The sequence below is a fragment of the Astatotilapia calliptera genome, chromosome 16 (genome assembly GCF_900246225.1).
Source record: "Astatotilapia calliptera chromosome 16, fAstCal1.2, whole genome shotgun sequence".
Classification (NCBI taxonomy): Eukaryota; Metazoa; Chordata; class Actinopteri; order Cichliformes; family Cichlidae; genus Astatotilapia; species Astatotilapia calliptera.
This window is the reverse complement of record NC_039317.1, coordinates 15,611,370-15,636,126: the sequence shown is the minus strand read 5'-3', so window position 1 is coordinate 15,636,126 and position 24,757 is coordinate 15,611,370. Positions and strand designations below refer to the sequence as shown.

The following is a 24,757-nucleotide window of genomic DNA, read 5'->3' as shown; positions in this document are numbered from 1 at the left end:
TAACTTTAATTTCAGTCATTTCTGTGTGAGTACGTCCTCAACAGGTCATCAGTTAATCACAGGACTAACACAGAGAGACAGAGAATCATTCAGGCTCACGTTCACACCTACAGCCAATTCAGAATCACCCGTAAACCTAAAAAACATGTCTTTGTTTCCATGATGGTGGAGTGAAAATGTACCGTTTGGAGAAAAACATAAAATAAAGGACATCTAACCCCTTTATTTTAGTGACCAGCTATATATAGTATACTAATAAACACAGATAAGATGAGAAAGAGTCCAATCTTAACAGAACAGTTTACCTTTCAGTAGTAAATCTAACTATGTACTAAATTCCAAGAAGAAATATTTCCTTGTGTTCTAGCAAGAGTGTTCATTTTTGACTTTGTCCTGAAGCTTTACCAGCTTTTATTCTTGAGCACATGTACATAGTAACTTACGGTGGCCCTGAGAGGCCAAACAGACTGCAGCTTAAGAAAACACCAGCAATAAGAACAACGCTGCAAAAGCAACGGAAATAGGAAAAAACAAAACAGAAATAGGAAAAAAACAGATTTCCAAAAGCACAAGGGAAGTGTTTCTGGGAAAGCAATAACCCTGACGGACCAGTTGCAGGAAACAATATATGCCACCGTAGTAACTTCTGTTACAGGACAGAAAAATCTGCTATTGGCAGTTACACTCAACAAAAATATAAACGCAACACCTTTGTTACTGCTCCCATTCCCCATTGGATGGACGTAGAGACCTAAAATTCATTCCAGATACACAATATAACCATCCCTCCCAAACAGTGGTCACAAATCAGTCCAAATGTGTGGTAGTGGGCACATCTGCTATATTGAGATAATCCATCCCACCTCACAGGTGTGCCACATCAGGATGCTGATCTGACATCATGAGTAGTGCACAGGTGTACCTCAGACTGCCCACAACAAAAGGCCACCCTGGAATGTGCAGTTTTTTGCGCTATTGGGGGTCTGGGGACCCAGAACCGGTCAGTATCTGGTGTGACCACCATTTGCCTCATGCAGTGCAACACATCGTCGCATGGAGTCTATCAGATTGTCAATTGTGGCCTGTGGAATGTTGGTCCACTCCACTTCAATGGCTGTGCGAGGTTGTTGGATATTCGTGGGAACTGGTACACGCTGTTGTATACGCCGGTCAAGCACATCCCGAACATGCTCAATGGGTGACATGTCCGGTGAGTATGCTGGCCATGCAAGAACTGGGACATTCTCAGCTGCCATCTGCCCTGAACAATGTGAACCATGATTCATCCGTGAAGCGCACACCTCTCCAACGTGCCAGACGCCATCGAATGTGAGCATTTGCCCACACAAGTCTGTTACGGCGACGAGCTGGAGTCAGGTCAAGACCCCGATGAGGACGACGGGCATGCAGTTGAGCGTCCCTGAGACGGTTTCTGACAGTTTGTGCAGAAATTGTTTGGTTGTGCAAACCAATTGTTCCAGCAGCTGTCTGGGTGGCTGGTCTCAGACGATCTTGGAGGTGAACCTGCTGGATGTGGAGGTCCTGGGCTGGTGTGGTTACACGAGGTCTGCGGTTGTGAGGCCGGTTGGATGTGCTGCCATATTCTCTGAAACGCCTGTGGAGACGGCTTATGGTTGAGAAATGAACATTCAATGCACGGGCGACAGATCTGGTTGACATTCGTGCTGTCAGCATGCCAATTGCACGCTCCCTCATTGCTTGTGGCATCTGTGGCATTTTGCTGTGAGACAAAACTGCACATTCCAGGGTGGCCTTTTGTTGTGGGCAGTCTGAGGTACACCTGTGCACTACTCATGATGTCAGATCAGCATCCTGATGTGGCACACCTGTGAGGTGGGATGGATTATCTCAATATGGCAGATGTGCCCACTACCACACATTTGGACTGATTTGTGACCACTGTTTGGGAGGGATGGTTATATTGTGTATCTGGAATGAATTTTAGGTCTCTACGTCCATCCCATGGGGAATGGGAGCAGTAACAAAGGTGTTGCGTTTATATTTTTGTTGAGTGTATTTAGTAAACAAGCTAAGAAATCCTGCTTTTTTCTGCCTCAGTCTGAATTCAAAAGTTCACTTTTTCAATAAATTTAAAGAAATTAAGTAAATTCTTCTGTCATCACTGGAAAGTCCATCTACACGGCATGAGAAGGGAACAACAGAAGGATTAGGAATTATTTGGACAGATGCATAAAACCTCTGGCAAATTGAACTCATTCAAAGGTCATGTTTCCTCATCATGGAAGGAAATCACAGTCTTATGAAATTAATTTTCACTATAGGTTGTTGGCCTTGGTAAGAAGACACTCCCTCCTAGTGCTCTTTTAGTTGCCATCTGTAGCTTGACTGTGTTATCACCAGCCAACACATGGTTTGAGTATACCTAAGGACAAATTACCTTGAGATATTCTGTTTCATGTTGCTGCTGGAACTGTGAACTTCAGCATACTTTCACCCTTTTTTCTAAAATTTTGGACATCAGAGTCACTTTGTGTCTTGAAATAAGCCTCATACCAGTTTTGGGACAATTATTTTCCAGTGGACACTTTCCGGTGCCGTCCATCCCCTGCTGAGTTACACTGAAAAGGACATTCAGACTCGCACCACGATCACATCTGTCTGGACTGCAATCTCATGATAGGAACGCGGGGTCAGGAATTGTTATGGTTGGCGATGAAAGGTCTCAGGGCTGTAGGAAAAATGTGACCAGTTTTTCTGGGTCACAGCAACGATGCCATGTGTTCTCCATCAGGCCTTGTTGTGAAACCTACACTGGGGGTGGGCTGCTGAGGAAACTATTAGATCTCCTCCAAGTAGTTTCATATTTATTCCTACAGCATTTTCTAAGACAAATACATGTCCAGAGATGTGAGAAATTTGGCCCCACATCGCAGTGTTTCAACATGTGCTCAGTGGTTGTGTAAATGTTGTGTAATATATGAGTACTCCCCCCCCCCCCCCCCCCCCCCCCCATAACCTAAGGTCAAGGTACATTCCCATCCTTTACTCATACTCAGGCTCTCAAATTGCTATAATTTACCGTAAACCTATGCAATAAACTATTAAGTGAGTAAACCACACACACATGCATGGATCTTTGCCCTATCCACCAAATGCAGCTGAAATGGCAGCGGGTGCTAGATTCCCACGTGGGAAAATGAAGAAAGAAAAAAAATCTTCCATTCTTCAGTTCAAATTGGATTCTGGGCTCAGCCAATTGGAAATTTTTTTGCAGGTGCAGAATGAGACCCTGAGGATTACATGGGTATCCCTGATAGTTATTTGACTGGCTGACCGCCACGTCAGCTAAGGCCAAGATCACAGCTGGGAGTTTGACTATAAATCTAATTTAGCAGATCTGGAACCTTCTATTTCTGTGTCTTTTTTTGTTAGTATTTAACTATTCATCAGCACTCATAACATTTATGAAAAATGCTATATCCATTAAGCTAAAACATACACACAATACACAGAGGTTACAACAATTATTTTTAGGATTTTCTTTGTCTAACTGTAGATTTGGTTAGCCAAACAAAAGTTAAGAGTGGTGTTATTCAGCTAATGGGATAATAGTTGTGCCAGTTCCAACCTCCTCCTGCCCGCCTTCTGTTCTCTGAGATCTAAAGCAGGTGGACGCACAATCCAATAAACACAGTCAATTTTACTGGCTCGGAGTGGACTCACACGTTTCCAAATATCATGAAAAAACACTCAAACGGGGGCGGGAGACTTCCAAATGTGAGCAAACGTTTATGTTTCTTACTGTAGACAAAAATCGTGAAAGTTGCAAACATATTGTTTCAGACAGAAGAAGTTGCGAGCATCTGTCCTCCAGTCTGACGAAGAGCTGATGTGCTCAAAAAGTTGGTTTTCGTGGTCCCATAAAAAAAGGTAAAACTGGAACCACACAGCGTGAAAGCATCTGTCCACAAACCAGACTGCTAAGCTAGCATATTTGCTTTCTATCCCAAGTACCCTTTCTGACCCTCAGGGATTTTGTCTTTGGGGATCAAACCTGGGATCTTTCACTTTGAACTCACTGGCTTGGATGAGCCCATCATAACATGCACTCCCGATGTGAATCTCTCTTTCCACTGCATCCCAAAGGTGCTCTACTGGACTGAGACCTGGTGACTGTGTTGGCTATTTGAGTACAGTGAACTCACTGCCACGCATCAAAACCAGTTTCAGATGTTTTGAATTTTGTGACATGGTGCATTATTCTGCTGGAAGCAGGATCAGAAGACAGGTACACTGTGATGATAATACCTGGGTATGCTGTGATGTTTAAATGATTCTCAGGTGGTACTTAGGGGCCCACAGTGTGCCATGTAAATATCCCCCACATCGTTACACCTCCAGCAGCCTGAACCACTGATACAAAACAGGATGTTTCCTTGGTTTCATTTTGTTTACGCCAAATTCGGATCCTACCATCCGAATGTTGCAGCAGCACCAGGGTCTCATCAGGTCAGCCATCGTTTCTCAAATCTTCTAATCTTCTATTATCCATATATGCATGTATTTCTGTGAACCTGTGCTGTAGCCTCAATTTAATTTCCCGATCTTAGCTGACAGGAGTGGCACAGTGTGGTCTTCTGCTGCTGTTGCCCACCTGTTTCAAAGTTGTGACCTCAGAAATGCTCTTCTGCATAACTTGGCTGTAACAAGTGGTTATTTTAGTTACTGTTTCTTTCCTATTAGTTTAAACACATCTGGCAGTTGTCCACTGACCTCAGGCATCAACAAGGCATTAAATCCCAGAGAACTTCCGCTCACTGGATATTTCGTCGTTTTTGGGCCAGTCTCTGTAAACCCTAGAGATGGTTGTGTGGGAAATTCCCAGTAGACCAGCAGTTTCAGAATTACTCTGACCAGCCGTTGTTGGTGTGAGCCTCTCTGACACTGATAACCAAGCCATATTCAGAGTCACTTAAATCAACCTTCTGCCGCTTTGAACTTTAGCAGGTAGTCTGAACCGAGTCTACAAGCCTAAATGCATTGAGTTACTGCTATGTGATTGGCTAATGTGATACTTGAGTTAATAAGCAGTTGAACAAGTGTACATAACAAAGTGATTGGTGAGTATATAATATGGCCATTCGATAGAGTTTCCTCTTTAGACCTACCAGAAAACATTTCGAGTATACCAGAGTAGTGTAGCAGACATTGTCAGTTTTCCATTAAATGTCTTAATAACTATGAGTTTTGATAGATGTTAGCCTAGATAATGTTGTTAGAGCATCATGAAAATGCCCATTTTGTCCAAGCAACAGATATGTTCATCCAATCATTCCTGCGCTGGTTAGAATTAGAAGTTATGACTGCTGTTTTTACCCTATCTGATTTCTCAGTAATATGTTTTATTATCAGTTTTATTTATCAGTCATGTCAACTTTGGGGTAAAATAACTTTCTTGCTTCTATTATCGCTCGTGTGGCCTCTCAGACTGCAAATATAATTAAATATTCTGTACATAACTTTGTGCCCTGGGGTTAGACGTTGTCAGACAGCAGCGTTTCTGAGGAAATTGACTTTTCCTTTCTAAAGTTTTATACACACATGGTGCACCTTGGGAAGTCCACTGTGTGGAAGCTGTAATGGCATTATAATCATAGTGATAAATGTAACAGTGGGATTATAGGGGTGTCACACCCGGGATGGACCTCATTAGTGGCAGACATGCGGTCAGAGTGAGGCAGACACACGATACGCACACACACAGGTGGTTGATCTCTGAGGTGAGGGCAACACCTCGTTTAAGACTGCAGACCCAATATTGCTCTTTCACGCATGCATTTTCACACAAACACACAGACTGCAGCTGTGTCTGGCTCACACACACGAAGCTTGGACCGCAGATTGGAGACGTTTCATTCCTTATATATGAGGCAATGGCGCAGGTGTCGGGCCCCTGAGACCCCTGGGATAGCGCAAGGTCTGGGCTGTTCTGTTCTCAGCCTGAGATCCCCCCCCCCCTCCTCTTCTCTCAAGTCTTGATCTTCACCATACACCCTTTAGCACACATGCAAGCTCTCTCTCACACTCACACAGTTTAACCAGTGGTCATTAGCAATACCCTGTATGGACTGGATGCTGTCAGATCTCTGGCACATTTGCATGCACGTGCAGAGCAAAAGAGGGACCCATGTGCATGCAGAAATTATCTCAGAGTCTAAACACATTAATTCAAATGTAAACTGGTCTTCTGTCCTGAACAAAGAGGAGCCATGAGAAACAAAACAAATGACAACAAATGACCGATGTTCCGAACGTCATCTGTATTCATCCCTCTGTTTCATTTCTTTGTCTTAGCGTAAGAGACATTTTTAGAGGATGAGTCAAGGAGACCAGCTGAGAACATGAGGGTTCGAGTTTAGATGTCCTCTGAATTTTGGCTGGAGGTTTGTCTCCATTGCAGCAAAGCTTGTAACGTTCTCATGTAAAAGACCTCATTAGACTTTTGTTTTGTTTTGTTTTTTTCACATGTCGCTGCACCACGTGAACCCTTTCTTAACTCCTAATGCATCATTTTAAAACCGCTCTCATCTAAAGTGGCCATAAGGGCTTTTTAGATGCAGGATGTTTTCTTCCAGCAGGGGCTACAAAAAGCTGACCTCCCTGACTGCAGCCAGGAGATCCAAACATACGTTAATAGATATCTAAACATCATCTACAGATGTTTATTTACTCTGCCTGACTCCTCCTCAGGGTATCCAGTTCCTGGTCCCTTTCTGTCCTCCAAGCAGAGCCCCTCATCCCTGTCCACAGACCGGGCCCCGCTTCCCTCCGGGGTATCATGCATAAGGGATGCGACTCCTGAGGAAATGAGTCCAGGAAAAACGTGTCCAAGAAAAACAAGCGAGGAGGGTAACAGAAGAGGGACTGAATCAACTGAAGTATCTGAGTCCAGTTGTGGGAGTCAGAGAAAGAGGGCAGACTTCAGTGTTTACATGCTCTAAATGATTTACTCCCTAACATTAAACTTCACCATCTTTCCATTCTTCTTCTGCTCTTAAATCATTCTTTAACCTTTCTCCTCCTACCTCCCTTTTTCACACCACTTTTCCTTCCTTCTTTTCTTCTTAGCTGTTGTACTATACCCTTAATTCCTTCCCTCCATTCTTCTTTCATTCCTTTATTATAGCTGATAAGTTCAGAAGGGCTGAGCAGCTGCTCATTTCCTTCAGAGTGCTAAAAACAAAGTGAATGGGGGTGGAGTAAACCACTTGTTCTTACACTTGTCGGACACTTGAGTTAAGAGGGCCGCATCTGAGAATTGTGGATCTTTCTAAAACTAGCAATCTAACACTCACTTCCTCTCATGGAGCGATTAGCCATTTAAGGTGGTGAGAAAATAAGGAGGGTTTGGACAGTTTTAGATCCTCTGTCATTTGTTGCAGAGAGCTGTGTGATATCGTGAATGCTTTAAAGGAAAAGTTAATAATGGAACATTAGCACCAGTAGTTATCTATTCTATATTCCTATGAGTATGAAATATGTATCCATTTGACTTTTCTATAGCCAGTTTCTGTTAAAGTTTAGACTACATTAGACTACAAATCTTGGTGGTAACAGTGAGCCACATTGATGTTTTCAGGAACAGCTGCAAAAACTTGGCTTTAGATATCTTTGATTGACATACAAATTTGTTTGTTTCCGTCAAACCCGGGCCTTAATCCATCCCCTTTCCTCAGAACCAACTGTTATTTCTCTAGCGCTGCAGACTTTCATTACTCTGGCACTCCTGCTCGAGGCAGCTTGCGTAGATACCTGCTCTCGCCAGGGAGAGTTTATATAAATGAGTGTTGTGTGAATGTAATAAAAGTCCACTCTGTAGGACCCGTAGATGTTTCAGAAGCAGGACACGGTTGTCAGCTCCCATCGTCGACGTCAGAAGGAAAAGATCGTGCTGCATAGCATCGTCCACAACAGTTTCTGTTTGGATTACGGTGTTATTTCTGAGAAGATACATTATATACAACCATCAGGAGGGCAAGCCAACTGTTAGACATGAGACATTAACAGTGTTGGTGATGGTGTAAAGGCAGAACTCAATGGATACCCAGTGTAGATGAAAAACAGACGTGGAAGCAAGTGTGGGAACAGTTCATTTGGAAAATTGCTAATATATGTGCACATGTAAGCTGCAGATAGAAGGGTTTTCATTAAACCCAGCAGCCGTTGATTATTGTTAAATATCTGCAGCATTTTGTACCTTCAGCATGACAGGAAACTAAGAATGAAACAGGAAGCTTTTAAGTAAAATTGGTACATTTGAAATTTTTAGTGGCGTTCTGTTCATTGTTAATGTCATGTTTATTGTTTTCCTCTAAGATGCCGTAGAGTTAGATAAGATAAGATAAGATAACCTTTATTAGTCCCACACGTGGGAAATTTGTTTTGTCACAGCAGGAAGTGGACAGTGCAAAAGTTATGAGGCAAAAATTAGAATACAATAAGAATAAATACAGTACACAACTGTACAGAATAGAATAAAATAAAATACTATATACAGTAGAATAAAATAAAATAAATATACAATAAGATAAAAATAGAATACAAATACAAATACTATATACAACTGAGTAAAAATACAACGATGACAGAAAGGATTATTGCACTTAGTATTATTGCATATGTATGGATGTGTGTGCTTGATCAGTTAAAGTCTTTATTATGGAGTCTGACAGCAGTGGGGAGGAAAGACCTGCGAAATCTCTCCGTCCCACACCGTGGGTGCCGCAGTCTCCCACTGAAGGAGCTGCTCAGTGCTGTCACAGTCTGCTGCATGGGGTGGGAGATGTTGTCCATCAGGGATGACAGCTCCATAGGTTTGGTGATAATGGCATAGTTTTGCATCCGTGCACCACCACACTGGGTTTATAATCATTATTCATGGAGGTTTTATAAAACTTTTGTATTCATTGTTTAGGAAACTGGGCCACACACACAGTCCTCCATTTTCAGAGGGTTGAAAGTTCACCAATTACGCACTGCACTTACACTCATGAACCAGAAGGCCCGATTAGATTTTGCCAGAAAAACTCTGAAAAGAGGACGCATGGGTTGTACCAGAGTGATTTTAAGAGAAAATTATGGAGAAGGAAAGAAACAGCTTGTGATCTGAAGCATACCACATCATCTTTCAAACATCGTGGAGGCAGTGTTATGGCATGGGCGTGTGCAGTGTTATGGCTGCCAGTGGAACCGTGTCAGTGGTGTTTATTAATATTAATAATAGAAGTAGCAGGGATATACTCTCTGCTCAGGTTCAGGCAAATACTGCAAAACTGATAAGACTGCAGTTCACAGTCCAAGTGAATAGAGAGCCAAAGTAAAGTGCAAAAGCAGCCCAAGAGCTTCTCAAGGCAAAGAAAGGTTACAGCCTTTGATTGATTGCAATCAACTGATCTTAACCCAAATAGAGCGTGCTTCTCAGTTATTAGATACAAAATTAATGCAAAAAGAGGCCGGACAGAGGGTCTCATGGGAGGAAACGCAGTATTTGGTGATGTCATTGGTTTGTAGACTTGAGGCAGTCGTTGACAGCGAATGATTTTCATTCAAATATTAAAAACATTATGAATTTGTTTAATAAATTGTGAGGCTATGAAGAAAGGGAACATGCATAAAATCACTGCATTACTTTTGCAGTCTGAATCACATCCTGGCTGTTTGATCTAAAATCCAGTGTGGTGATGTACAGAAACCGTGAACTGTCCAGAAACTTAAGAGCCGAACTGTAACTGCTGTTCGTGTCATTGGTCATGACTTTGCTGATGATTTTTGTCTTAAAAATTCATCTTTAATTAGATGTTCTTTTCATATGTAAAATTAGGGAATCTCCCTCGTAGTTCCCAGTTTTTGCGGACGGACAAACAGATGGAATAACAGGGCAAGCTTCCGGCCAGTTGTTTATTGATTTGTTTTATTCCTCTCGGATGTCAGAGGTTTGCATATCGGGCCGTGCGTTCCCATCCTGTTCTTAATGGGTCGTTCCAAAACTGTCCACCCCAGGGGACAGTCTGGACCCAGATGAAATTTATGGTGTCAGACGGGGGAACTTTTAATAGATCTGTGGTTTAGGAATGAGAAATGTAAACACACCCGTGCACGCAGACGGGGTTACGGCATTTTATACAGCATGTGAAGAGGAGGGATTTTCTCAGAGATTTCTTGATACGAGTGATACATCATAAAGTTGCTCGCTGAAGCTTACACAGATAAAGCAGTGGAGCAGATGTGGATGCTAATATGGCAATGGGAAATCCAAAAACACATGTGAAGTGTCATACAGGCTAGATGTTTGGCAGTGGGAATGAAGCCGGAGAACGTGACTGATGAATATTTAAACTTTCCAGGTGTCACTGACATCTCTGGCTGAAGTCTGCAGCGCTGATGAGTGTGGGTGGGCATGGCCAGAGGAGAGATGACATCATGAAGTGCATAGTACACTAAATAACTGCAGCAAGAAATATGCTAAATTACCAAAGATCAGGTAGTTGCTCTTTAAGTGGCGATCCTTTTTCTGATCCTGGGACACAAAGACACAAATCACTTTTGTGGCTGGATAAGGAAGGCCACTTGGCATAAAATAATAAGAGAGCAGTTGAGTGTAGCTTTCACCTGTAGTTTCATCAATTCAGATGGTGTTCATTTAATTTATATTTAATTTTCTATTCCACAATTTCATTGTGAACAGGTTTTAATGAATATCAGCTTCAGCTGAAGAAGCATTTCCAATGAAAACAATGCAATAAAACTGAGAGCGAGGCGCAGGGGCATTGTTAAATTTTCTTGAAAACCACCCAAAGGGGCTCAAGTAGTTCACAAAGCGAATGGGAAAATGAGTTTTTGTGTAAAAAATTATGTGAACAGCTGCTTTTAATTGTTTCTGACTGTAAGACTTCACCAAGACGAGCTGATCCACACCCGCACCTCCGCAGGTCAACAGCGCCTCATGATCAGGTGCATTGCATATTTTTGAGGTTTGCTTGTGACCTGTAGAAAGTCTCTGCTGTTGATTGAGCACAAAGGTTCTCCAAATAGATTCTGATGTGACATGTTTTAATGACCTGCTTTGTGCATGTGTGTGTGTTTGTTTCCAGTCGTGCAAATGAGTTTATGCCCCTTAAACGATGTGGGAAGTGACTGAAGCCATCAGGTTTTTATTGCTTATCACAGTTTTCCTTTTGGAATTTTTGACAACCACAGTTTCTTTGCGCGCTCTCGTTATCACTCTTTGTGTTACTGTTTTACTTTGTATTTTGTCGTCTGTATTTCCTTTCAACTCCTTTTCACCTGTTTTCCCATGTTTCAGTTTCTGTTGTTTATTTGACCCTATGAAATCTTTTCTTTTGACGACGATAATTTACACTAACTGCTACAAACTACACGTACATCTAAACCAAGGCTCTTGCTCTGGTGGTTTAGATCTGCTGTATTACCTCTAATTAGAATAATGAGGGTATTCAGCCTCCTAGTACGCCTGCTCCATGAATTTTCAAAAATCACCACATACAGCGTAGTAAGCTGTATTTAGAGTCGATGCTGTATCATCAAGCAAAAATGGGCAAAACACAGATAACACAAAGAAAGGCACAGAGCTTAATGTGAAGAATTCAGCTCAGTTCATAAAAATGAATAAAATTAATGCAGTTAGTTTAACAATTAATCTGCCGTTTGTTTGTGTGGTTTTTTTTTTTAAAACAAGAGGATATAATAAAAGACAAGGAGCCTAATAATACGACTGAAAGACTTAAATTTTGTAGACAGTCAAAGTGGTTTTAGTTAATAGTTCTTCTAACAACCTCCAGAGTTCACTGTTATCTGTTGTTGTGACCTCATTTGATCATTTAATAACTGAACCTGAGCCACAGTAGAAAAAAACTACATTTAGAGTGAACTCTCATAGTTGCTGCTATTATTGGTAATACTTGAGTAGAAATAACTCTTCTGATATTGACTAATGAACTTAATCTTTTGGTCTTTCGTGTATGTTTAATTCACACTACAACAGAGTTTCTGGGGAGTTCATTGCAGTATCTATTTATTTTTTTAGGTGTAGAGTATTCTAATCAGAAGTTAAAGAAATACTTGTCAGCTGTGATCCATGTTGCGTTGTGGAGCTCACGAGATCAGAGTCCAGATGTATGACGTATGTCTGTGATAGAAAGAAAACTAAAGCAGCGCAGACGGCCATTATTTCAGAGACAGGTCTCCTGAGCTTCATATTCTGCTGAAGTTATGACCAGCCTTCAAAGGGAGAGGAGTTGACAACTAAGCTGACCGGCATTGCCTGTGCATGTATTCATGGTCTCTATCAGCGGCTGATTTCTTGGTCATTCTTCCCCCGGTGGAGACAGGAAGGGCAGGCAGACTGACAAAGCAGGGGAAGAAGACATGCAAAGGGAGAACACTCGAGAGCTTTGGAGAGGAGGTGAGGGAGTGAAGGGTGGAAGTAGTGAGAGTAGATAAGAATGGGGAGTATGGATGTGTGAAGGAAATGGTACAGTGTGGAGGACCTCTCCTTAACAAGTGGGGAGGACTGAAGGGAGACTTTTTAGTGCATTTGAGAATTAAGGAGAAAGGAAATGGCGTAGTTCTACCGTCCAAATGAACTGGCTACTGTATGTGATGTGGAACAGGTGTGGTTTGTTTGCTTTACGCGAGTTTTTAACATCCCTACAACTGACAAGCTCTGACAACCACGCAACCACATCTAAAGGCAAATGTATACCTGATCCAGTTTTTCAAAGGTAAAGTGAGAAGCATTATGGTGGCATCCTTTTCACTGTACCACTCTTCTTCTTCGATCTCTAAAAATCCTTTATCGGTTCTCTTGTTAGCCCATGCTGACAGATACAAAGCAGAGCACAAAGTTTATACAAGTTTTCTAGACAAGGACCTCTCGTGCACACACACACACACATATTTGAGACAGCTATTGGTTTGCCAGAACCATTTGTCTTCAGAAAATTAGTTAATCTTCATTTCATGAGGACTATGCTTATTATCTGTGTGTATGTGCAGAGTTAATGGAAACAAAAAAAAGTAAATGTAAAATTCAGAGCAGTGTTTATCACGCTGGCCCTGGTTCAGGCTGCGTGTGAATGGTTTTGACAGGACTGTCGTCGATGCTGTGCTCTATAGGCAACACCTGCTGGGTCATCAATGTGCACAGACAAAGCACACACCTGGTTGCTTAAAAAAATCCGCCCACAGGCAAAGCGCGCACACACACACACATACACACACACACACTGGATGCACATGCTGCATGTTTACGGTTGCAATTACACGAGTTCGGCCGAGGCTTTTTCTCACACTCTCTGCATCTGATTTGAGCTTGTTTGAATTTTTGTGCGACACTATTTAGGCTCCCTGCGTTTTTATTAATTCCTTTCGGCTCGCTGGTTCTAGCTGCATGTAACGCCGCTCGAAGGACTTCTGTCAGCAGACAAACAACGTCACTGTGTTTGTTGGTTCTCACAGGGATACTGTTTGGCCTCCAAACCTTTGAGAGCACCACTTACTGACCCAGAACTCCAGGATCATACAAAAACAGCAAGTTCCCATAGTATCCCCATGCTCACGTGTTTTATGACCCCTTCTTAAAGTATTCCTCTCATATTATTCAGTTTTCTTCCCACCAATAATCGTTGACTCTGCGGGTCCATCGAGCAGCTCCCTCGAGTGTGTGAATAACTGTAATGATGCACTGTGATGAGATTAAGTGCTGTGTTTTCCATTTTTTTTAAGGGTGCCTTAACACGCCTACGTGAACAGTTATTCTGAGGTCACTTTCAGGAGATAGGAATATAAATAATAATAATAATGGAGCAGACTCTCAGCTGCAGATGCTTCTGCCTCTGGGAGGCTCTCCCAGAGAGATGCTTGCCTTTTCCCTTTCGTCACTCTGGGTATCATAATCAAATTGTTATATTTAGCTTGCAGATTAGGGGGATGTCTGCAGCCTCAAACGCTCTGAATATGGCTGAACAGCCATTTCAACTGCCCTTTCTCTTTTCATTACTGAGACATTTGACAACAGAGTCTGGCTTTATTTACATTAACTTAATCTCCTCGCTGCCCTATCGCTGTCCTAAAATAACAGTGTGCACAGCTCTTAGAAGCTCTCAGGTCCTGCACGTGCCACATTTCCAGCTGATGTTTATCATGTTTGAACTGTTTCCAGGCAGATATTTCTGTGAGTGTGGTTTAGTCTGTTCATTTAAAGTTAAAAAGAGCTAACATGAGTGAAGAGGCATGTTAGTGGGTATTTGCAGTATAAAGTTTAGCCACTGGGTGGGTGTAAAGAGAAGGGGAAAGGTACGGAAAAAGATGGGGAAGTGTATGTCTCCCCCTGGTGATCTAAACCAAAATTCCAACTGGAAGTTTGAAAAATAAAAAATAGTGTGGAGAAGAGAAACACTGGGAATTATTATTGAATCAGAATGCAGCTTGACACATTTCTGTTGCATTGTTGTGATGCTTTGGTGCCTTTGTTTTTTTTGTATCTCTTGATAACACTTGTCTTATTCTCATTATTTTGTTTCCTTATGGAATTAAAACCAGGTAAGTAAGCGATTTCTTTGCTCTCACCCTTGTTGCTAACAGAGATATGACCAGTGTTAGCTTTAACAGTCATGACTGAAACAAAAGAAGATAACTGACAATTTATTCTTAAAAGTTTTTTTTTTCATATATGAAGTTTATTTGATGTGTTGCATCCTTGACTTCAAATTTATCAACTCTGTTTTTCCTATCTTTCCAATTTCAGGGCCGTCCTGGGCCTCTTGGTCCGCAGGGCCCACAGGGGCCACCTGGGCGAACAGGAGATGAAGGCATCCAAGGCCCAAAGGGGCAGAAAGGCGACCGTGGTCGTGATGGAAACATAGGTCCTAAAGGAGGCGTGGTAAGTGCTCATGTCTCATCTCTGTAAACTATTAAACACATGACAATGACAGCTATTTTGTTTAATGTGCAATTCTTGTTGCTCCACAGGGAATGACTGGCATACCTGGCTTCTCTGGCATCAACGGTATTCCTGTGAGTACACCATGCTGTCGGGATGAACGTTGTGGGAGAGTGTTCAGTTTAATTGAATTCAAAATAATGTATACAACACCAAATTAGACCAACAGTTGCCTCAGTGCACTTATTGCATATTGTAAGGTAGACCCTACAATAATACATGCAGAGAAAAACCCAACAATCATATGAGCCCCTATGAGCAAGCACTTTGGCAACAGTGGGAAGGAAAAACTCCCTTTTAACAGGAAGAAACCTCCAGCAGGACCAGGCTCAGGGAGGGCGGCCATCTGCCGCGACTGGTTGGGGTGAGAGAAGGAAAACAGTGTTGATTCTGCTTGTGTCGCTCTCTCTGCAGGGACACCCAGGACAAGCTGGGCCCAGAGGGAAGCCAGGTGCAGATGGCTGTAACGGGACTCATGGAGATTCAGGGGCACCAGGATTTCCCGGCTCTCAAGGCTCCCAAGGTTTTCCTGTGCGTAATGCCAAGTCTGCTTAGATAGTTATTAATACAAAGAGACTGATGTCCCGTAAGTTACTGTATATTTTGTTTTCAACTCTCAGGGACAACCAGGCAGGAAAGGAGAGAAGGGAGACAATCTGGAGATCAGTGTGTACATGCGGCGATTCAGGGTGAGAAAGAGGACTCCACACCAAACCTGCCTTTTCTTAAGGAGAACATCCGAGTGTAACACATTATATTCATGGCGTGACAAGACTTAATCCATATAATATCAAACTTACTAACTTTATGCATCTTTAACCGTCCCTCCTCAGGGTGATCCCGGTACACCAGGATTTGATGGAGCATTTGTAAGATCCTTTAACGAACCTAGAAAATTACTTTTATCTGGTTGCAGTGTCCCCCAAAGATCTGCGATTTGATCCTTTTTTTTTTATTCAGGGGTTTCCAGGAGATCCAGGGTCAAGAGGTTACAGAGGCGTGCAAGGACCAAAGGTTCACATCTTTCAATTCATTAGTTTAGTTGTTATTTTATAGTTTCAGACCTGTTATTATGTAACGTGATTGATACGAATATCCTTCTGTCTTCTCCCAGGGTCCCCCAGGTCCTCCAGGTCCTCCTGGACCAAAGGTAAGGCAGCAATATTAAATAAACACTTATGTAGACACGTCATTAGGCTTTTTGCCTTCAGAATTGTCACAATTTTTCATTGCATAAATTCAACAAGGTGCTGGAAACATCCCTCAGAGATTTTGCTCCATAGTGATATGATAGTATCACACATTTATATCTGAGCAGATTGTCATGTCTTCATTTTTGAATACATGCTGGCATGTGATTGGCTGATTAGATATTTTAATTAATGAGCACTGGATAAAGTGCACATAATGAAGTGACCAGTGAGTGAATGTAATGTGTTTAAAATAAACATTCAAATTATGTTTTCTTTCTGACAGGGTACGATGACCAGAGTCATTAAGGGACTCAGAGGAGATCTAGTGAGTGATCATTTGTGTGTGTGTGTGTGTGTGTGTGTGTGTGTGTGTGTGTGTGTGTGTGTGTGTGTGTGTGTGTGTGTGTGTGTGTGTGTGTGTGTGTGTGTGTGTGTGTGTGTTGCTACTTCAATAACTGTAAATGTGTGAAAAACGTATATGCATCCCAGTATTTTTTCTTTTAATTCCTGAATATTTGTCTGGCAGCTACATAAATACAGATTCATTTTCAAACTGGGGACAGATGTTGGTGAAGTGTTAGCAGCACAGCTACAGAAGCAATTCTGCTCTAAGAGTGTGAGGTAGTGATCGATTTTTAAAAGCTTTTATAGGGAAAATATCCAGTGTTACATCATAAAACAATGAAAATCAAAGAAAAAAGTTTTTTTTTAAAAAAGGTATTTTGTAGTAAATCTATCTTCTAAGTAGGACTGTGCAACAGTCTGGTGGCACCACTGATGTCTTTATATTTGTGTTGCAAGAAGCTAGAGGTTGTTTTGTTTTTCATTATTAAAATAGTCTTGAACAAGAGTTCACCAGGCTCTCTGAAATTAATTAATTAATTAATTAATTAATTAATTAATTAATTTGTTTGTTTGTTTGTTTGTTTGTTTGTTTGTTTGTTTGTTTGTTTGTTTGTTTGTTTGTTTGTTTGTTTGTTTGTTTGTTTGTTTAGGACATTGGCTGCGTTTTCACTCAATCTCCTTACCTGACCATTTTCAGAGGAATGTGGTTCTGTTTTTTAGTCAATTAGACATAAAAAAGACACCTAACAGCAGTGAGGCAAGTAAAGGTGGACCCAAAGTGGCTTTAACGCAGAAATCTCTTCAAAACATTACACTATGACACTCGGCGAACTCTGGAGCGTAAACTAACCCAGTGTTTCCCAACCTTTTGGAGCCACAACACATATTTCACATTGGAAAAATCACACGGCACACAAGCAAACAAAAATGTCACAAAAAGTATATTTATTGAAATATAATGAAAATTTACTCTCATTTTACTTACTTGGTGTGAACCCTGGGCCTGTTTAGTTGAGCCAGGTCAGACTAATCACATCATCTTCAAATAATTATCCATCGCCATTACCTGTGACGTTGTCTCACTCGCAGCATGGCTATGTACTTTTGTATTTCTTAGTCGCCTTCTTCTGTTTTACTGGCAGTTGCCAACCAATGACTGTAGAAAACAGTCTTTTCTGTTGGCTACCCACCTAACTGTAACAAGCAGCTGTACTGCCCTCAAGTGGAAGATAATGTAATTGTTCTGCCTGTCACTACACACCATTCACTTATAATACCAATCAGGTGAAGTTGGATAATCTTCACACAGTGGTTGGGAAACACTGAATTAACCTATACGTCTGTAATGGGACGCAGAACACACAGGAAACACAGCTTTATGGGAAGGTTTGACAACAACATAACCAAGAACAGAGGAAGGCTGAACACTTAAATACACACAAGGCAATAAGGCACAAAAGCAACACCAGGGAACACAACTGAATAGAATCTACTAATAAGACGGAGGGAACAAAACTGAACGTGAAGCACATGAGACGAAGACTAGCAAAATAAAACAGGAAGTGACAAACAAAGAGACAGACTAGACAAGACAAGACTCAGGAAACACAGGCTGGCTAAAAAAAAAGTAACAAAAAACAAAAGCCAGAACACTAACTGGAAATAGAAATTTACAGAAACTCAAGGACTCAATCACCATCAAAGACGTAGTGCTCCAGCAAAACCAAAAACATAACTACAAGAACACCGAAAACGCAGCAGCAAATCTCTTAAGCCAGAACAAAGAATAAAAAACTCAAAACACTGTGTCAATGACACAGGAGCCATGACACTGTTGTGTTTACACATAACAGAAGATGTAGCAGAGAACCAACTGTAATGGTATGTTTAGGCACTTTGTTACTAACAACCTGCCACAAAATCACATCGTTTGTTCCTTTTTCTTTGAATGAATTTATGAAGAAAAATGCCAAAGATAAAACAGTTTGCCAGGCATAACAGTTTGGGGTTTATTTTGCATCAGTAAGGTTATTACCAAATAAATATTACGTGTCATATCTCAGCAGGATGTCCTTAAAAATTTTAAGAAACTGGACTAGTGGAGGACAAAATAGGATGCCTGCAGGAGGTGAACAAAATTCATATCTTTAAGAAACAGGCTGGCTGTAAAGAAGCCATTCTTAAGAAAGGGGAAACGGCGAGAAAAGGATGAAGTATAATATATTTTTATATTTTTGCTGCTAACAGTTCTGTGTATGTATGCTCTCACCACAGGGAGAAATTGGACCCCCAGGGCCTCCAGGAAACGATACACATGAGCAAGTTCTGTTCAATGCAACTGAATTTCAGGTCCTCATTTTTGCTCATAAACCTTTGAAGATAAAATAAGAGGGAGCGTCACAAGCACTAACATATATCATAAAAATACTTTGTTTTAGGGTCATCCTGGAGACAAAGGTGTAAAAGGAGAAAGAGGGGCGCTGGTATGTTACCACTAATGACTCATCATACACATTTAGATCACAAACACAGATATAACACATCCACGTAAGTGCGATGTTCATCATTATTATTATTTCTAATTAACTGGATTTATTTTGTGTGATTTCAGGCAGACAACAAAGGAGAGCGTGGAATAAAAGGAATGCCTGGACCACGGGTTAGCTCAGCATACTTCTAAACATGCTATCAAACCACTTTCCTTTGTCCTGCTGTTATGTCATCTGCTGCTTTGGTTTCTGTTCTAGGGTCCACCTGGTGCAAATGGAAGACCTGGACGAAAGGTAAAAAGAGATGTCACGTTATGGTTGTATTCTTAAAATAATATAAAACACAGTTTATTAATCTGACAATCACATCTCTCTGTAGGGTGATTACGGTGAAAGAGGACCAAGAGGCAGAGATGGTCCTAAGGTGAGCACCTGATGCTGTTTCATTTCTTTTCTAAATGACTGGTCAACAGAAGGTGTAGACAGTTATTTAGAATAAATGGCTTAGTTATGATATTGTGATTAAAAACAGCACAATGTGCACGTGACAGTCACACACAGACAGTCAAATATCTTATTAGTTGAAGTACCGAGGAGTACAGAAAGACTTAGGATGCATTTGTGTTTCAGGGTGTTATTGGTGACCCAGGAGAGGTGATTTCACAAGGGCCTTTTTGGGACTCAGCGGGTAAGTAACTAACACAAGAGAAACAGTCAAATAATGAGTCAGTGGAAACCAGAAAAATTATTTTGATTAAGATAAATCCGAAACTGTGCTGATAAGCCACTCAATGGAATGAGGCAAGTTTACTAAGGTCAAAGGTCAAGTGACTCTAAAGAAGGTTATTGTAGTCTACATGAGCTCAGATTTCAGTCAAGGCTCTTGTCCAGGAGGGATGTCAACACAACATTTGTTCATGGCATCTGGTTGAGGGTACATTAGAAATGTTTGTTATACTGACATGGAAACAAAGATGGTCCAACATTAATAAAGTGACACTGAAATCAGTATTATTAAGTAACGCAACAAAGACTAATTCTATACGAACAGTGTTACAGAGTTTGGTTTACCATTGTCTGAATGATTTCTTAGCAAACCATGCCTGGAAGCTGTTGATGTTACCTTTTGCGTAAATGCTAAAAAATGCTTCCTGTGTTTTCTTTGACTTTATAAGCCGGTCCTCCTGGTGAGAAAGGTTTACCTGGAGAGAGGGGTTCGATTGGAGACCAAGGTGTTCCTGGTCTGCCAGGACTTCCTGCCTCTGAAGAACAACAAGGTATGTAAACAGAAGCTTTCGAAGGACACGAAACCTTTGACTTAAACAACATCGCAGTTGTTATGAAAAGAGCAGCTGACTGCTGCACGTTCATACTGGTTATTTGTGGCTCGACCTGCTAACACGTGAACAGCCCTTTAAAGCCAAGTATATCATATTTGATATATGAGCTTTTGAGGCTTTTACATTATCAGTGTGATTTTTGTTTCTCCCTGAAAAATCGAAAGAAACAGCACAATAGATTTTAAGGACTAAATTGCAAAAAAAAATGCCTGCATTTTCTGGCAATTATTTCATGGTTCAGGCCTTAAAAGGATCATGTGAACAGATCCCAAAAAACTATGTGGGGCAAAGATTCTGTTATTATGTTTTGACGGGAAAGTGTGGGAAACGTTAAAAACCCTGGCCGGTTGCCTGGAGTTTGATATAACTAACATCAATAAACACAAACTTAGGAAGCTGGTCTTATGGGCCTTTGTAATAATCTTCTGTGTACTCCCTTCTTCTATCCCAACAACTGTAAAAAATAAAACTATCATTTCAGCTGCTGTTCTCTCTAGTAAGCACCACCAGGTTTCTACCGATGTGGTAAAAGATCAGCATTTGCCTTTTTGAGTCACACGTTGTTTGTAAGACTCATAAGTAGTTTCCCTTTTCACGTCATATGGAGAAATAAAATGGCCAAAAACTCCACCTCTACCACCTTCACCTTCACCCAGTTACAGTAGTAGTATTAGTTTCCCAGGCCTTGTTGGAGTTGCGTTTTCACTGTGGAGGAACCATCTGTCAAAATCTGCCTAACTTGTGACTTTGTGGTGACTCACATTTTCCCCTTGGGCGTAGCCTAAGCAGAAAAAGATGGGAATGGGTTAACCTCCACTTGCCTTTTGATGACAGTGTTTCCTACTACATACTTCAGAAAACTGTCTGCCCTGCTGTGCTCACTTCTGAAAAGTAGCGTCAATCAAAATGAGTGATATCGTCTCAGTGCTTCGGATGAAGGACAAGAGATATAAATAGCCATGCAGTCCAGGTCTCTTTCACTGAGCCAAAATACAGAAGCAGTGTGTGATGAAGTACACCCAATGATAAGGTAACCAAAGTCATGCGGCCATGCTCTTTTTAAAGAGAAAAGCATTCTCCTGGCAACTCTCCCAAAGAAACCTGCAGTCTTTTTCTTATTCTACTGTCATGAACTTTAACGGCTAACATGCTAACTGAGGTCTGTGGAGGCTGAGTTCTTGGGTTTGTTTGATTCTTTGAACATTGTATTCTGACATTCGGGTTAATTTGCTGGCTCCTGCCTACTACTTACCTTTGTAATTCCTATGGAGGCAGTAAGGTTGTACTTAGTTCTTCACACAGCAGCTTTTGCTTTCTGTAATACATGCTATGTTGTTGTTCATCTTTGGTTGTATATAAATCAATAAATCAATCTGGAAAGCCCTGCTTTTTATCATGTCCTGATACTTAAAACTAAAACTTGGAAAATAGCTGTTGTTTTTTTTTGTTTTGTTTTTTTTACATATGAAACTACTAGGTAACCCTATTTGATGTTATAGGTTGAGAATTCCTTGTTTGACTTTCCAAAGTTAATAGAAATTGGAATGATTTAAGCCAGGGGTGTCAGACTCGAGACCTCGAGGGCCGGTGTCCTGCAGATGTATCCTTAATGCAACACAGCTGATTTAAATGGCTAAACTACCTCCTCAGCGTGTCTTGAAGTTCTCCAGAGGCTGGTAATGAACTAATCATTTATTCAGGTTTGTTGACCCAGGGTGAGATCTAAAACCTGCAGGACGCCTCCCCTTGAGGTCTGGAGCCTGACACCCCTGATTTAAGCAACTTTAACACTATATTTGTACCACTGTGATAGGAGGCGTGTGCCGATGTCAAAACTCCTGGACTGTTGTTATAACCACAGAAATAACTTCTGAAAACGTTGTTTGTTTCCATCAGTCTTCGTTTTGTTCGGGCCAGAAGGTTTTGCTGGAGATAAAGGAGACAAGGGCCAACAAGGTGAACCAGGACGCCCTGCTCTCAGTGCAGGACCACAGGGAGTCAAGGGGCGCAGCGGGGAGATGGGCCCTCCTGGACCAAAAGGGACATGTGAGGGAATCAGGTTACTTTTATTGTTGTCTCTGTTTGTAAAATCTGTTACATCTTTATGTATTATAGTTTTATTTGCCTTTAGGGGGAGAGTACCACAAGGGAGCCCCAGGTGAGAGAGGAAGGCCTGGAAACGCAGGCTCCAAAGGACCAAAAGGTGAAGTAGTAGTTTTCTAAACTGTTAATATTCTAAATAAATAAAAAAGCAGTCATTTAATCAGAACAATTTCCTCCTGTGTACGTTTAGGTGATCATGGAGAATGTCAGTGCAACGTTGTAAATGCTATACCTGGTTTACTCGGCCGTCCCGGTGATCCTGGCGATCCGGGGATGACTGGAGAGTTTGGTCAGGAAGGTGATCCAGGAGATCCAGGTCTCCAAGGAGACGAAGGGTTCGCAGTAAGGCAAAATAAAAAAAAAAGACAAACTCTACTTGTACAGACAAAAAAAACCCCAAACATCTCCTTATTCCCCTCCGCTTTGTTCTCTTGTGCTATAGGGATTTCCTGGGCTCGATGGTTTGTCAGGCCCAAAAGGTCGTAAGGGGGACACAACTATCGCCAAAGAGAAAGGTGCCTCTTATCTTATTTTTGTCTTATTTCAGATCAACAGTAGAGTTACAAGTGAGCAAGAAAAGAAATACCATGTTTATTTGTGTTTGTGGTTGTTTGCATGCCTGGCAATGTCTTTGTATTCCCAACAGGACATCACGGTGACCCAGGAGATTTAGGAAAAGATGGTGAGCCAGGAGCACCTGGGGCTCCAGGCAGAAGCGGTCAGGCTGGTTTGCCTGGCAACCGAGGTTCTCCAGTGAGTCCATCACTATTTCACATTGTCTTTACCTTTAAAAAAGTCTCCTACTCTGTGATTTGCATCTTATCCTAAACTATTTGTTGCTCATTTGTTCCCTTTACTTGCCTCGCTTGAGTACCAACAATCTTAAAATGCAGTGATTGTGATGGTCCATATAAATAGGGAGAAGGACCCAGGGGAGAACGTGGGGACAAAGGTTTCCCAGGTATTTCTGGTCGACCGGGCACAGTAGGGTTGAGCGGAGAACCAGGTCTAAATCTTGAGGGTGTCAAAGGTGTGCGTGGCTTACCTGGTGACGACGGTCTCACTGGCTATGATGGAAGTCCAGGAACACCAGGCAGTCCAGGTAATGAGCTGCCTCCTTACCTACTTCTATTCTGTCTTATTTGTGGTGTTGCATATATCTCCTCTAAGGCTTTGTCTCCTTACAGGCATTTTACTCATTTTCACTCTACTAAATATTACATTTTATTTTGTCTTTTTTAAAATATTCTCTTTTGTCACTTAATGCAAGGAAGTCAAATGGGAATGACGATTAATGGCCGGTGTTTAAAAGAGGACGATGCATGTAGATTGTTTTCCATTTTATTGACTTTTCTTCCTTTGCCTCGTGCTATCTCTTTGTTGCAGGAGCTCCATCTCTCAAACCAGCTGCAGCCGAGCTTGTTTGAGATAATGCTTGTGCTTTTGAATAACTCTTATTTCGAATGCCTCTCTCTTTCATTCTCCCTCATTTGCAACTGAAAGGCGGCTGTAGTCTGACAGGAGGAGAAGGACAGGTGGATGTAACAGGTAGCTGGCATAACAACGTTTTCACCTTATTGCTTCGATTGTGACTACTCTGTTGTGCTTTGCTTCTAGGTTATTTGTTTGGGATGCATGATGAATTATGAAATGTTTAAAATATTTCAGTGTGTCCAGACACCAGCTAATGTAAGGATAAAGATAATGTCACTTTCTCAAAACCGTTCACGCTGGGCAGCAGTAAAAGTTCACCTTCACCAAAGTAGTTCTTTCCAAACACTTTGACGCACATTTAAAATCTTGTCCTGAATATCGTGTTTGTTATTTTCTTCTCAGGCCCTTGCGATACATTTGTAGGACCTCCTGGATCACCTGGACTTCCAGGGCCTACTGGATTATCAGGAGTTAAAGGTAAAATATCAAGACCCTGATGCTATGCTTTGTTCCTTGCAGGGGAACTATGTTTTGATACCTTCTTTTACCCTCAATCCAACAGGTCTTCCTGGCCAAAAAGGACCACAGGGTTTCTATGGAGTAAGGGGAACGAAAGGAGAATTAGGAGATCAAGGCATTGGTGGCCCCCCTGGACCACCAGGTGAAGACTGATAAGAAAATCCCAAGGGCCAGTTTTAGTAACAGTATACACTTGCACAAAACCTTCTTTTGGTGTTAAAAGGCTACTGTTGGTACTTCCTTAAGAGGCATAGTGTCAGTCTTTTAGTTTCTTTGAACCTTTTCTCTTATCAGGTTTTTGACCCACTAATTTGAGCTGCTTTTTGTTCATTG

The 24,757-nt window shown here is 41.5% G+C and overlaps 1 protein-coding gene across 2 annotated transcripts in view; it reads left to right on the top strand.

Annotated features, from left to right (window-relative positions):
* Window positions 1-24,757, top strand: part of col4a2 (collagen, type IV, alpha 2) — a 60,184-nt gene that overhangs the window by 26,273 nt on the left and 9,154 nt on the right. Inside the window, exons 5-28 of one of the 2 annotated variants that reach the window (XM_026145794.1) lie at window positions 14,807-14,941; window positions 15,031-15,075; window positions 15,416-15,532; window positions 15,622-15,690; window positions 15,835-15,870; window positions 15,962-16,015; window positions 16,116-16,151; window positions 16,478-16,519; window positions 18,814-18,888; window positions 18,978-19,022; window positions 19,151-19,198; window positions 19,287-19,322; window positions 19,408-19,452; window positions 19,659-19,716; window positions 20,204-20,305; window positions 22,265-22,414; window positions 22,500-22,571; window positions 22,662-22,813; window positions 22,914-22,986; window positions 23,118-23,224; window positions 23,390-23,573; window positions 23,975-24,019; window positions 24,308-24,382; window positions 24,468-24,566. In XM_026145794.1, the coding sequence (XP_026001579.1) occupies window positions 14,807-14,941; window positions 15,031-15,075; window positions 15,416-15,532; window positions 15,622-15,690; window positions 15,835-15,870; window positions 15,962-16,015; window positions 16,116-16,151; window positions 16,478-16,519; window positions 18,814-18,888; window positions 18,978-19,022; window positions 19,151-19,198; window positions 19,287-19,322; window positions 19,408-19,452; window positions 19,659-19,716; window positions 20,204-20,305; window positions 22,265-22,414; window positions 22,500-22,571; window positions 22,662-22,813; window positions 22,914-22,986; window positions 23,118-23,224; window positions 23,390-23,573; window positions 23,975-24,019; window positions 24,308-24,382; window positions 24,468-24,566 (1,900 nt within the window). The remainder of the gene's footprint in view (window positions 1-14,806; window positions 14,942-15,030; window positions 15,076-15,415; window positions 15,533-15,621; window positions 15,691-15,834; window positions 15,871-15,961; window positions 16,016-16,115; window positions 16,152-16,477; window positions 16,520-18,813; window positions 18,889-18,977; window positions 19,023-19,150; window positions 19,199-19,286; window positions 19,323-19,407; window positions 19,453-19,658; window positions 19,717-20,203; window positions 20,306-22,264; window positions 22,415-22,499; window positions 22,572-22,661; window positions 22,814-22,913; window positions 22,987-23,117; window positions 23,225-23,389; window positions 23,574-23,974; window positions 24,020-24,307; window positions 24,383-24,467; window positions 24,567-24,757) is intronic. The other variant, XM_026145795.1, reaches the window with a different exon arrangement.